This window comes from Lacerta agilis, chromosome 3, assembly GCF_009819535.1.
Source record: "Lacerta agilis isolate rLacAgi1 chromosome 3, rLacAgi1.pri, whole genome shotgun sequence".
In the NCBI taxonomy this organism is placed as follows: domain Eukaryota; kingdom Metazoa; phylum Chordata; class Lepidosauria; order Squamata; family Lacertidae; genus Lacerta; species Lacerta agilis.
Window position 1 is genome coordinate 107,950,243 of NC_046314.1, and position 13,880 is coordinate 107,964,122.

At 45.4% G+C, this 13,880-nt stretch overlaps 1 protein-coding gene across 3 annotated transcripts in view; it reads right to left on the reverse strand.

Moving 5' to 3' along the window:
- EFEMP1 (EGF containing fibulin extracellular matrix protein 1) overlaps positions 1 to 13,880 on the reverse strand; it is a 56,928-nt gene that overhangs the window by 31,290 nt on the left and 11,758 nt on the right. For all 3 annotated transcript variants that reach the window (XM_033145118.1, XM_033145119.1, XM_033145117.1), the window contains exons 4-5: positions 13,008 to 13,056; positions 11,723 to 11,968 (exon numbers count right to left, since the gene is read on the reverse strand). In XM_033145118.1, coding sequence (XP_033001009.1) covers positions 11,723 to 11,968; positions 13,008 to 13,056 — 295 coding nt within the window. The remainder of the gene's footprint in view (positions 1 to 11,722; positions 11,969 to 13,007; positions 13,057 to 13,880) is intronic.

Sequence of the window (13,880 nt, forward strand, 5' to 3'; positions counted from 1 at the left end):
TACCCTACCCATCTGGCTGGGTTTCCCCAGTTAGCAAACTGGGCCAGCTTTCTCTTGCAGGAGTTGCCTCTTTAAATCTGTTCCTTTCACAGATGAAGCAAGCACGAAACCAACGCAGTGTGAGTGCAGCTCTGAACCCACCCACGATGACCAATAAATGTTGGCGGATCGTCAAAGGAAAAAAATAATGATCGGAGATAAAAGAGACCCCCCTCTACTTCCCCCCATGGCATATCGTCTTCAGAACTAATATGGAACATTTCCATGGGTTTCGTTCAGCACCATATACTTCCAAGAAGCAAGTTCTTGGACAGGAAAAGACAGCATGACAGCTAAATTAAATTAACGTCACCAAATTAAACTCCTGGTTCATCACTGCAAAATTAAGAAAGGGAGGGGGGAGAGAAACATGACACACACACACACACCCGAATCAAGTCATCATGTGCGATTTCTTTGCTTATGTAAGTTAACAGAAAAGCTATTTGACATTTGATACGAAACTGCCACCCCTCCTTGAAAGACAGCCAGAAATCTGATTATGCTCAAATGGTGTCCAGAATTATGTGATTTTCTTCGGTTGGGTTTGTAGTTTCCAGTTTGGTAATCGCTTCTGTTTTGTTTACTTCCCTCCTTGGAAACCTAGGAAGGAGCCAGCAGGCCAGAGATAGGGGACCTGTGGCCCTACAGATGTTGCCGAACTACATCTTCCATCATCCCTGAACATTCACCAATCCTTGCTGGGGGCTGTTGGGAGTAAGAGCCGGACAACATCTGGAGGACCACAAATTTCCCTATCTCTGTACTAGGCTGAACTTAGCCCAATAGCCACCTATTAAGAGCTTGCCAGTTCCTCTGTTTTACTCATCCAAAACAGGGAGCAAAAATGGGAAGTTTATTGTACTTCTGGTAGGCTACTGAACATGGCTAGAGTTCATGGAATCATAGAATTGTAGAGTTGGAAGGTACCCGAGGGTCATCTAGTCCAACCCCCCCTGCAATGCAGGAATCTCAACTAAAGCATCCATAAAACCAGTCCAACCTCTGCTTAAAAACCTCCAAGGAAAGAGGGCCTAACACTTTCTGAGGAAGTCCGTTCCACCGTCGAACAGCCTTACCACCAGAAAGTTCTTCCTGATATTTATTCGGAATCTCCTTTCTTGTAACTTGAAGTCATTGCTTCGAGTCCTATCCTCTGGGGCAGGAGAAAACAAGCTTGCTCCCTCTTCCATGTGACAGCCCTTGAGATATTTGAAGATGGCTATCGCATCTCCTCTCTGTCTCCTCTTTTTCCAGGATAAAGATACCCAGCTCCCTCAACCATTCCTCATAAAGTTTGGTATTTTTCGCTCCATAAGATGCACCTTTTCCCTCCTAAAAATTAAGGGGAAATATCTGTGTGTCTTATGGAGCGAATGGTGGTCCCTGGAGCTGAATTGCCCAGGGGCCAAAAGCATATAGTGCTTTTTATTTTACAAAGAGAAAAAGGGGTGTTGAAAGGACCCCGCTCAGCAGCTGATCAGCAAGAGATTGATTGGGAGAGAGATAAGAGTCCCGGCTCCCTTTCAGCCCCGCCTTCCATTGTTGAATGTGCTGCAGAGAGAGGTTGTTTGTTTTCCCAGTGACATGTGACTGGCTGATTAGATTATATGTCTGGAAACTGTAGAAATGGCTCCCTTTCCTTCAGAAGCTGCAGAAATGTGAGTTGAACCCCATAAAAATGGGGCTTTTCCTCTTTGCTTTTCTCCCTTTGCAAAAATGCTGCAAAACTTTTAGCTGATCCTCAAAAAAACAGGGCTTTTAGAGGAGGAAAACCAGAAAAATATATATATTTCTTGTTTCCTCCTCTAAAAGCGAGGTGCGCCCTATGGTCCAGTGCGCCCTATGGAGCGAAAAATATAGTATCTCATAGCTACACCCCATACCCCAAATATTTTTGCCTGCTGGAATGGGTTGCATCCAACTAACTCCTGCACAGAGGAGCGCCTCAGGATTTCCCCCAGGCAATCCTTATCACTCAAGCCCTGCTCAATGTCCCCAAGTGCTTCCGCCTCGCTGTACTGTGTGTTTCTTGCTTGCTTGGATAGGGGATGGAGAAGTGGGGTAGGGGTCAGACAACTTTTGTGTGGCTGGAATGGGGCCAACTACACAGAATTTAAGAGCCACACCCATTGCCCTGCCTACTCCTGCTGCTTACCCTCGTGACAGGAGTGAGCCAGCAGAAAACCACACCAAACAAGTCAATTTTAACTCTTTACAGTGGTACCTTGGTTCTCAAACGCCTTGGTACTCAAACAACTTGGAACCCAAACACTGCAAACACAGAAGTAAGTGTTCCGGTTTGCGAACTTTTCCTGGAAGTCAAATGTGCTCCGTTTTGAGTGTTACGCTTTCAATTTGAGTGCCACACTTCCATTTTGAGTGTCACGTTTCCGATTTGAGTGTTATGCTGAGGTCTGTCTGTTTTTGCTATTTATTTTGCGTTTTTGTGGCTTTTTTCTTTTGTTTTTGTGACTGTTCAGCTACTGATAGATAGATTGATTGATTGTGTGACTACAGTACATTGTTTATTGCTTTCATTTTACGGATCAATGGTCTCATTAGATAGTAATATTTATGTTAAATTACTGTTTTAGGGGTTGTTTTTAAAAGTCTGGAATGGATTAATTCATTTTGCATTACTTTCTATGGGAAAGCACGCCTTGGTTTTGGAATGCTTTGGTTTTGGAACGGACTTCTGGAACGGATTAACTTTGAGAACCAAGGCCCCACTGTGTTAGCAAAAAACAGGATCAGGACCGGAGTGTCAGGGCTAATGAGTACAGAAACTCATCTCCAGCAGATCTTGTCCCCAAGAAGCAGTTGCAGGGACTTGAGAACCCTACATCCCCACAGCTGCCTAAGTCTCCTCCTTTTCAGTGCTTTTCTGAAGTAATCTGAGACTATGCCTGCATGACACTAAGTTCTCTGCCCTCTTCATGCCTCTCCTGGTTCTGGGAGACCATGAGGAGGGGAGCTGGTCACAGTAGTAGGGGGAGACACATGACACTTCACCAGCTGGACTCATCTCTGCCTCTTTGCCTCCATCCTCTCCTTCCTAGCTTCTGCCTCTGAATCTGGACTGCTTTCTGCCACAGACTCCCCCCACTCACCAAGCCCTGTTACCTCTCTAGCTTCTGACACCTCCTTTTCCCAGTCTTCTCCCTCTGATCACTCATTGTTGTCCCACCACCAATCCCCGGGCTCTGAGTCTTATTCCTTTTGGGGTTTCCCAGCTGGTTCCTCCCACCATTTCTCTGCGTCCAGCCAGTCTGTGACACTTTGCCCATGTGGCCCCCACATGCTTATTCATTATGACAAGTGGCCCTCAGGCTGATAAATATTCCACACCCTTGTTCCAGAGCCACACAGTATTCCCAGCTCTTGAATAAACGCCGGTTGGAGAGGACCAAACATTGTGTCCCCCCGCTTAGCAACATTAGGGCTGCCACCCCCCTTTTACTGGCCCTGATAACGCATCTCTAACCACAGTCTGACGCCCAGAAAAAAAGCAGGCAAAATCCTTCTTGCCCAGTATTGCCAACTTTGGCTGGCAGCAGCTCTCCAGATCCCTTCCCCTGGGAATGCCAGGGACCCACCCTGGTTTTGCATGCAAAGCAGGGGCTCCAGCCCCCTCCCCAAATGAAACACGCCAAGAGCATCCGGAGCCCCTCTCTGAAAATGTTCAGCGAGTTCTTTTCAGGCGGCTGCGAGTGCAATTTAAGTTCAAGCCAAGCTCGGTTGACAGCTATCAAAAGCAGGAGCCTTATCTCAATGAGGATATTGTTTTCCAGCTGCAGTCATGCTATCTGCTGGCACCAGCCCCCTTTTCTGAAATCTCTACAACTCCCTGAGTAAATAAGTAGATTCCTGACACGGTTCCAACTTCCAAAATATGCCTTTGAAGGGCTCAGCCAGCAGCAAGCCGCAATGATTTCCCCAACGCCAAACATGTCCATGTGAGACTCTAAGCACTCAGTTAGATAAGGAAGGGGACCGAGGCTTGTTCGTTTTCGAAAGGAGGCAACCAGGGCCATTTTCGAAAGATAAGAAGCCACTGAGGGACTCTGTCAGGACATGAACGGTCTGATTCACAGAGTGCATCAGCACAGGTTGGATTAAAATAATCTGGAGGCAGCTTGGCATCCCTTGCCCGAGTGGTTATGCTCCAGTTCCACTGAATAGACTTTCTCCTTCATCCCTAATTGCAAATCACTTGGGGTCAGACAGACAGTGTCATGCCTAGAAGAATGATCCTCTTAGGGAGCAATCCTACAGCAAGATCTGACAGGATGAGTAGGGTTAGGATCCAGCAGATTTCTGGCTGAGCCTGTGTGTGTGTGTGTGTGTGTGTGTGTGTGTGTGTGTCTGCATAACTGGCATAACTCCTGATCCTTAGCTCAGCTGGAGATATGCTAGCATATCTCCTCCACTCTGAGCCCAGCTAGGTGAGGCTAAATCCCAGAACCTAAAACTATCTAACTGCGCTGCAGTGGGAAGAGAAAGCTACACAAGACGGGATTGTGGTCTGATCTGACAAAGCTATTTGTGTATCTTGATAGTCTCCAAAGGGGCAACAGCTTTTCTTCCCTTTCTCGTGCAGGGCAACAGACAGGCCCACACATACCAAAGAGCTTAGGAGAGAAAGGGAAGGAGGATTTCTGCCTGGTATCGCTTCTGCCAAGTGAAACTCGCAGACAGAGTTTGGCTGAAACAACACACAAACTTTGCCCCTGGGCTATGAAATTCTGTTGACCCGGGTGCAACGGTAGAACAATTGCGTTGCCAAGGAAAACAAGCAGAAATGCATACCGTGGCACAATAGGATTCCTCAGACCTATGACAGGGCAGGTAAGATCTGAGGAAAAGAGTGCTGTTGGCAGCCCAGGAAGAATTTCTCAATGTCACCTGACATTGCAGCTCAGGGGTAGGGACCATGCTTTGCAAAAAAAGCTGTACACCAAAAACTCCTCTCGTGTGGCTTGCATGCACAGCATTTACTCACAATGGGCCTATCCAAGGCAAAAAGCCTCATAAACCAGCGCCTGAAGAATATCGAACAGGGAAATAACCTGGCCATCATGAAGAAATTCAGTGCATAGTACATTCATCTTCCCCCCCTCCTACCTGGACTCCCAGGCGGCATACCTGTCCAATTTAACTATTCCAAAATATAGACGAGCTTTTACGTTGGCCAGATTAGATATGCTACCTTCCGCTGTTCTTGAAGGCCGATTCTCAAAAACACCATTCCAGAATCGACTCTGCCCCTGTGGAGTCGGTAATGTGGAGACTGTGTCACATGTACTCCTGTCTTGCCCCTTATATAAAGACTTGAGGGAAGAGATCGTCATGCCGCTTATACTTGCCATTCAGGGCTGCTCATCCGAGGACATACTGTTTTTCCTTCTGGCAGACCAGAATACCCAGACAACGGAGAAGGTAGCCAATAACCCTGATATTTTAACTGAAGTGGGGGAGCAGTCAGACCTGTGTTGCGCAGGAGCACTCTACATGTAATCCGTTCCGGAATGTAGAAGAAGAAGAAGAAGAAGAAGAGTTTGGATTTGATATCCCGCTTTTCACTACCCGAAGGAGTCTCAAAGCGGCTAACATTCTCTTTTCCCTTCCTCCCCCACAACAAACACTCTTGTGAGGTGAGTGGGGCTGAGAGACTTCAGAGAAGTGTGACTAGCCCAAGGTCACCCAGCAGCTGCATGTGGAGGAGCGGAGACACGAACCCGGTTCCCCAGATTACGAGTCTACCGCTCTTAACCACTACACCACACTGGCTCTTCCGGAAGACCGTTTGACTTCTAAAGTGTTTGACATCCAAGGCGCGGCTTCCGATTGGTTGCAAGAGCTTCTTGCACTCAAGTGGAAGCAGCGCCGGATGTCCGGGTTCCCAAAAACGTTCGAAAACCTGGTTTTCGCCGCTCGGGAGCCGAAACGTACGATAACTGAGGCGTCCGGGAACCGAGGTTGGACTGCAATTGGATCCGCCTTTCAGGATTAGGGTGTCAGGACAGTCATATTTCAAAGTTGATAAGGGTTCTGTACCTGACTACTCAGAAGTAAGTCCTACTGCATTCTGCAGGAATGCAGCTTTCTTCCATTACATTCTTGGAAGCTTTTGAAATGGTCAACCGGAAACAAATACAATTTTGCGTTTGAGCAGCTGACCCAACAGCAACAAGACTCGAAATGTTTTGTTCCCAGCCTCGGTTCACTTACTGATCCCAAGGAAAATCCCTCCCCCACTCCTGTCAAACGGCTGCAGGTTTGCACAAGAAATTCACTAATGAGCTTGAAATTTAAATTTCATCACTGCGGGAGCTAATTTGTTTTGACAGATAAGGAATGCCAGGTACTTAATTTATTATGATGATGATTTCTGCCGGGCAACGTTTTTCCTCTCCAGCTATATATAATCATATGGGAACGGATTCACTCCATGCTAATATCTGAAGAGAGCTTGAAACAAACAAACAAACAAACAAACAAACAAACAAACGATGCCTTATGAGGAACGGCTTAGGGAGCTGGGTATGTTTAGCCTGGAGAAGAGAAGGTTAAGGAGTGATATGATAGCCATGTTCAAATATATCAAAGGATGTCATATAGAGGAGGGAGAAAGGTTGTTTTCTGCTGCTCCAGACAAGCGGACACGGGGCAATGGATTCAAACTACAAGAAAGAAGATTCCACCTAAACATTAGGAAGAACTTCCTGACAGTAAGAGCTGTTCGACAGTGGAATTTGCTGCCAAGGAGTGTGGTGGAGTCTCCTTCTTTGAAGGTCTTTAAGCGGAGGCTTGACAGCCATCTGTCAGGAATGCTTTGATGGTGTTTCCTGCTTGGCAGGGGGTTGGACTGGATGGCCCTTGTAGTCTCTTCCAGCTCTAGGATTCTATGATTCTGTGAAATATAGATGCATCTCTAGTAAAACAGTGTCCAGGCCTATCTTGTGGTGCAATCCTACACATGTCCACTCAGAGTTAAGACCCACTGAATTTAGCGGGACTAACTCCCAGGGAAGTGTGTATAGGACTGCAGCTATAGATAGGGAAGGGCCAAAGCTCATTGGGAGAGCATTTGTCCTGCACGCAGAATGCGTCGTGCTCAATCCTCACCATCTGGGAAAAGTCTCACACATTTGCGCAACCAACATACCAGCAATCTTTCTCTCTAGTCCTCCAGTATAATTCTGTCTTTCTTCAGTCTCGGAGCGCTGTTGCTTATGTAAAGCAAAATGGCACTGCCCACACCTGAGAAGATGGTACTAGTGCACTTGGGAGAACCGCAAGGTTTGCAGAAGTTTTTAAAAAAATCTTCAGCAAATTTTTAAATAAATGCTCTAATGATGAAACCGCTTCCTGTCCCCATAACATTCCGATAGGGACTGAGCATGTTCAGTGGCAACAGAATACGGACTGGCTGTTGATGCCGCTAGAATCCTGAACACTCCACTTTCTAGGCAGGGGACTAAAGTCAACATCAAAGCAATCCCGACTTACCAAACATGACTCTTAATGGAATATCGACACTACAAACTCACAGACCAGCCTTTTCTCAACCTTGGAGGTTGTTGGACTACAACTCCCATCATCCCTGACCAGTGGTCTTGCTAGCTAGGGATGATGGGAGTTGTAGTCCAACAACATCTGGAGACCCAAGGTTGAGAAAGGCTGTTGCAGATGTTTTATATCATTGTAACTGCCATAGCTCCACAGCCCCTGGCCTGCCTCCCCCTCATTCTTTAACAGGTACTACTTGGTGATGGTTTTCTATTAGGACCAAACACACACACCTTTCCCTTTTTGTCAACGAGATTTTTAGACTGCATTATAGAACAAAATCCTTGTCAATTTCACGTTAATTCTTGCCAATTAACACTTTAACTTATAAAAAAACCAAGTCTCATAATGCATGTTGCTGCCCCATGTGTCCTTTGTTGGCCTTCAGGGCTATGTCTTTCTTTGCTGCCGAATTACACGTGACGAAAAGCGGATATTTCCACACTATACTTAACAATGGGGGAAGCCACTTCTATCATGGTTCGAGCTCAACGGCATGGCAGCAAATAAAACACAAAAATGTTAATTAGTATAGAAGCCATTTTATAATCACCACATGGAGGCCAAGCTGCTCAATCACTCTATAATTTGCAAATCCCTTTTGTATTTTTAGTTCAGTCAAAACATAACATTGCACGAGGTAAAGTGGAACTCTTCAAGATGTAAGCATACTTCCTTAACATACCTTTCCAGAATATCTTCACATTTTTTCCCCCTGCTCATCCACTTAAAATTACAAGAATATCCATCAGTTACAAGCCATCTATAAAGAAAGCGAATCTGGGACGATTGAACCCCTTTCAGACTTGAGCCATGCAAAACTTCTCTCTATGTGATGGACTGCAAAGTGTCTGCAGGCTGTCATCAGCTAGCCTGTCAAACCATTGGCTGAGCTGCTGTGAAGTCATGGGGTTACTTCCACACCTCGCAGTTTAGTCTGAAGTTGCCATGCTATTTGTCCACTTTTAAAATGAGGAATCCATCTGATGTGCAACTGTCTATTGTGAAGAAAGCACAACTGAAGCTTTCAAGGGCTCCTGCACTTTTAATTAAAAGTTACCTATTTGCAGGTCCTGTTTTGTTGCTTCCCCTTAAGCCTGACTAGAGGATTTGTGAACAGGAACAGGAAGTGGCATGGGGAAAATTAAGAGAAATAATCTAGTTAACCGACTATTCATCACAGATTCTCTAGTCAATCTCAAGAGGAGGCAATAAAACGGGTAGGGCCTGCAAATAGGAAACTTTTAATTAAAGGCACAGGAGTCCTCAAAAGCTTCAGTAGAGATTTCTTTGTACTGGGCAGGCTTGTGCTGCCACTGCACATCAGCTTGATTCTCCATTTAAAGCATCTTAGGCAGGGAGATCTATTTTTCTCAGTGTCTGCTAACCTGATCGTTTTAATTGGAGTTGCCAAGGCTTAAACTAGGGATCTTCCGCACGGCTTTGCCACTGATTCCCCTGTCTGTTCCCTCCCCAGATTAGCAATTACACTTTGCTAGTGAGCTATATCACCCACCCCCCCACTCTGATCCTTTGGTCAGAGATCCAGTTTGAAGCTTGCCAAGCATTTCAAATAATAAGCTAGCTAATGAACAACATTTGCATGAGTGTACACCCACCACTCCCCAGGATAAAATTCCCAGGATGTTAGCAATGGTAATTCCATTTTTAATTTTAATTTTATTATTTATTTATTTTTGCACAATCAGGAATAGGGCTTGCAACAATCCTGTAAACTCTGGAGGCTGTTTCTCATTGTGCTTGTTTGTATAAATAGTTTACTTTAACATCTGTTCCTCCAGCGCATATCATTTTTGTGAAAGAAAAGACCCGGAGCCAAATTCTGCTTTTGATTCATAAACACTTGTTCTAAGGCAAACCAGTGGGGGATCCAAGTGCACATCAGCAAAACCATCTTCCAAGATTTGGGCTATTGATTTTTCTTTTCTTTTTATTTACTCTGGCTTCAAGAGAGAGAGAGAGAGAGAGAGAGAGAGAGAGAGGAGGAAGGCCTTTCTATCTAATTATATTAAATAGTGGTTTAAATGGTCATAATCGAGACAAGCTGTATGAAATAGCTGTAGTTCCTTTCTTAGTATTCATAGAGGCAACGCCAACCCCATTTACCAACAAACACGTCACTCTCAAATTAAGTTACCATTAATGGAATGCTCTCGTGGGGTTTATTTTATGAATCAGAATATAAACATGTTGGATGGAATCCTTACCCTAGAAAAAAACCACTGCCCAAACTACCATTGATTTCCACGGACCTCACGCTTCTTCTGCCCTGGCCAAAGGAGGCTCAAATACAGTGCTCTTTACATCACAGTTGATAAACAAGCAACGATGCGTTATAGGACAGTCCCGCACAACCTGTGAATGTCCAATATATATGCTGCTTCCTATATTATGTAGTACAAGTGTGCCTTGCAACAAAATCATAGAATCAAAGAATTGTAAAGTTGGAAGGGGCCCTAAGTGTCATCTAGTCCAACCTCCTGCAATGCAGGAATCTCATCTAAAGCATCCATGACAGTTGGCCACCTAACCTCTGCTTAAAAACCTCCAAGGAAGGTTGGAGGTCCACAACCTCGAGTGGGAGTCTCTTCCACTGTTGAACAGCCCTCACCACCAGAAAGTTCTTCCTGGTGTTTGGTCATAATCTCCTTTCTTGTAACTGAAGCTATTGGTTTGGATCCCATCCTCCGGAGCTGGAGAAAACAAGCTTGCTCCACCCTCCATGTGACAGTCCTTTAGATATTTGAAGATGGTTGTCATATCTCCTGTCATTCTCCTGTTATCCAGGCTATACATACTCAAGTCCCTCAACTGTTTCTTCTAAGACTTGGCTTCCAGGCCCTTGATCATCTTGGTTACTCTCTTCTGCAGTAGATCCTCACCACATTAATAGGAATTCTCCTACTCAAGGTTCTAGCCAGCCAGCAGTGCCTCCCTGGGATAGCAAACAGCTTTAACCAGCTTCGGCTGATAAGCCAGCTGCATCCCTACTTACAGGTAGAGATAGTCTACTCTGATAACCTCCAGTTTAGACTACTAATATATGTGGGGCTGCCTCTGAAGGAAGTTTGGACCTGCAGCTTGGTTAGAATGCAGCTGCTAGCCTGGTAACTGGGACTAGGGGCTGCGAGCATAATAGGCCAGTGTTTTGCCAACATGTACTGGCAAACCGGTCCATTTCCAGGGTCAATTCAAAATGCGTTTACAAATGCATAATTTTATCCTGCATAGGAAGCTGCCTGATACCAAGGTAGATCTGGAGATGCCGGGGGTTGAACCTGCGACCTTCTGCTTGACAGGCAAGATGCTCTACCACTGAGCTACAATCTAAACATACCCTAAATATGTGCTCTGAGGAAGATGTACTTTCAGATGAAATAAATTCAACAATGCATCTTTTGCAAGAAGGATTATGTTTTAAATACATATTTAGATGCAAATTTTCATGCAGATTGAAAAAAGGAGGGATTTGCAGATTAAGGCAGGAACACGACAAACTGACTTCAGAATGGGCAGGTGCCAAAACTGACTGAAAGCAGAAATAAGCTGACCCAGTTCTTACTACAACCTCACCCTTTTCTTCTGAATTACCTTCTCTGATATAAGTCACTAAGGCCACATTACTTGCCCTTCCTGTTATTCTCTACTACACAGCAGGGGCAAACAGATAAGCACAAGTCGTCGTCTGTCCATCCGTCCGTCCCCGCTTCAATTTTGCTGGCATAAGTCCATGTTTCATGCTGATTTTTTTTGAAAGAATGCATGATAACTCCACATTTAAACTGCGTACATTATTACATGCATTTTTGTACGTATTCCTCACCACTCCCCTCAAAAAAATAAAACAAAATCAACGCACTTTCTCCTAAAATACATATTTGAATATGCGTTTCAATTGTGTGTGGTTTTTTTTGGGCGTGCATTGCAAAATCTGGATAAGGGTGCAATTCGACCAGTTTTGTTCCAATCAACAACTGAGTTCGGGATGGTCAAACTGGGCCAATCTGGTGTGGAAAGGGGGCCAAATGAATCCCACCCCCATCCCTGATACAGGGATGTAAAGTTTGGCATAAGATGACTTCCTTACCTTGGCACACGTTGTGATCGCTGGCTTCGAACCCAGCCGCGCACTGTATCCCTGGGACAGTCCTTCGAGCTATGGCATTGCCGTTTCGGCCATTAGGTGCGGGCGCGGGTTCAGGGGCAGGTTGCTCTTGACCGTTGTTGACAATAATCTGAGCCGTTCTGGGCAGGCAGAGGTATCCCCCGAAGTGGTTCACACATTTCATCCCACCTTTGCATGCATCGTGCACAATTTCACATTCGTCGATATCTGCGGTCGGAAACAAGGCCAAGGTGAGCACCAAAAAGGCAGCATTCTCCTGCCTCGGATGCAGGCGAGTGTCTCAGGCAGGCGGCAGGTTTGAGAATGTTATCAGCATTTCCACGTGGAAAGGTAGGGGAAGAGGCAGGGTCGGCCTGTCTTATTTCCACATGTGAGGTCAAACAGGAAGGTGCTCCTCCAACTCACTGCTTACTGGGGTTGCATGACTACAGCTTCTGCCAATTATTTTTCCATTGATTTTCCAAATTATTACATGTAAAACCAAATTAATTCAATCTAATATTTCCAAAACCGGTTTCCTGCTCTCATTACATGTCGAAGATGTACCCCCCACCTGCTGCAGCAGTTTTCGCTTAGTCTCTAGTTGACATCACTTCACAATTGCCAGTAATATTTTCGATCAGCTGCCCCTTTACAGTGACTGCGCCGGCAGGGGTCAGCAAACTTTTTCAGCAGGGGGCCGGTCCACTGTCCCTCAGACCTTGCGGGGGGCCGGACTACATTTTGAAAATAATAATAATTGAACGAATTCCCACCCCCCACAACTAACCCAGAGATGCATTTCAAATAAAAGCACACATTCTACTCATGTAAAAACACGCTGATTCCCGGACCGTCTGCGGGCCGGATTGAGAAGGCGATTGGGCCGGATCCAGCCCCCAGGCCTTAGTTTGCCTACCCATGGACTACGGCTTCTGGCAAGAACTTGGGAGAGGTCTGTAAGATATTGCCAGAACCTGGATGCTGTAATACAGGGGTCCCCAAACTAAGGTCCGCGGGCCACATAAGGCACGAGGGACTTGTTCATCCGGCCCATGGTGACCCCTGCTGCCTGCTCTTACTGGTGCTGCGCTGCACGGATGCTGCACGGATGCTGCACGGATGCCCACTTCTGGGTTGGAGAAGCACCGGAAAAGACTATGGAGAAAATTCCAGTATGCAGATGGAATTCTTATTAGTTCAAGCTCAGGATTCCTTTAAGCAGATATAAATACATCAATGTGCAGCTTGCTACAGTTTACTGTACCTTTGCATCGCTGTATGACGGGATCCCATTCATAACCATCTGTGCATTGCTGCATGTAAAACAAAGGAAACCAATTAACACAATCAAAATGAAAATATGGATTAATATATTTTCTGCTGTTCAGATCAGGCCCCAGTTTTATGGACCTGCCTCTCTCCCCAGTGCTCACATTACTTTTTACAATTGCTGATCCATCGTCACTGAGGGCCTCCTGAGTTAGGATAACTTTTTATTTGGGGGGGGGGAGAGAATCAGTTTGCAAATTGGAAAATGTTCTGATGCCCTAGAGGGTGATCTAATTTAGTGTGTTCTTTAATTTGTTTTCAGTGAACAAAACTTTAAAAGTTCCCACTGCCAAGCTTGCGCAACATTGTATTTGCAATCCCCATCCATTCATTGTTGCAATGAACTTATGAAACAAAAACATTTCCCACAGGAAGATAAAGCACGGCATTTCCCCCCACGACACCTCGACTGGAGGGATTGCTGAGGCCATACCTGCACCGTCCAATTAAAAGCATTCCCTAGCTTGAGTAGGAAGCTTCTAACTGCAAGTACAAAATTAGCACATTGGGGAGATGAGTCTAACCAACGTTTGACCCAACTTACTATTACTGAATGTGCAAAGGGACAGAAATGTCCAAGGAGAGATCTTGGGCCTCCTTGGAACATTCAGATGGTAGATTTGCAGTCTCTGAAGCCATATTGTCAACCAACAGGTAAGTCACACAGAAAACAATGGCTGGCTTAAGACATCTGGACACCAAAAGGGAAAAACCAAGCAGTACCCTTCCTGTCTCTCAAAATGTAGCATTTTAGCTAAATAACTGACAATCTTCATCATTAGGTTTAACTGATGAGAGAGAGAGAGAG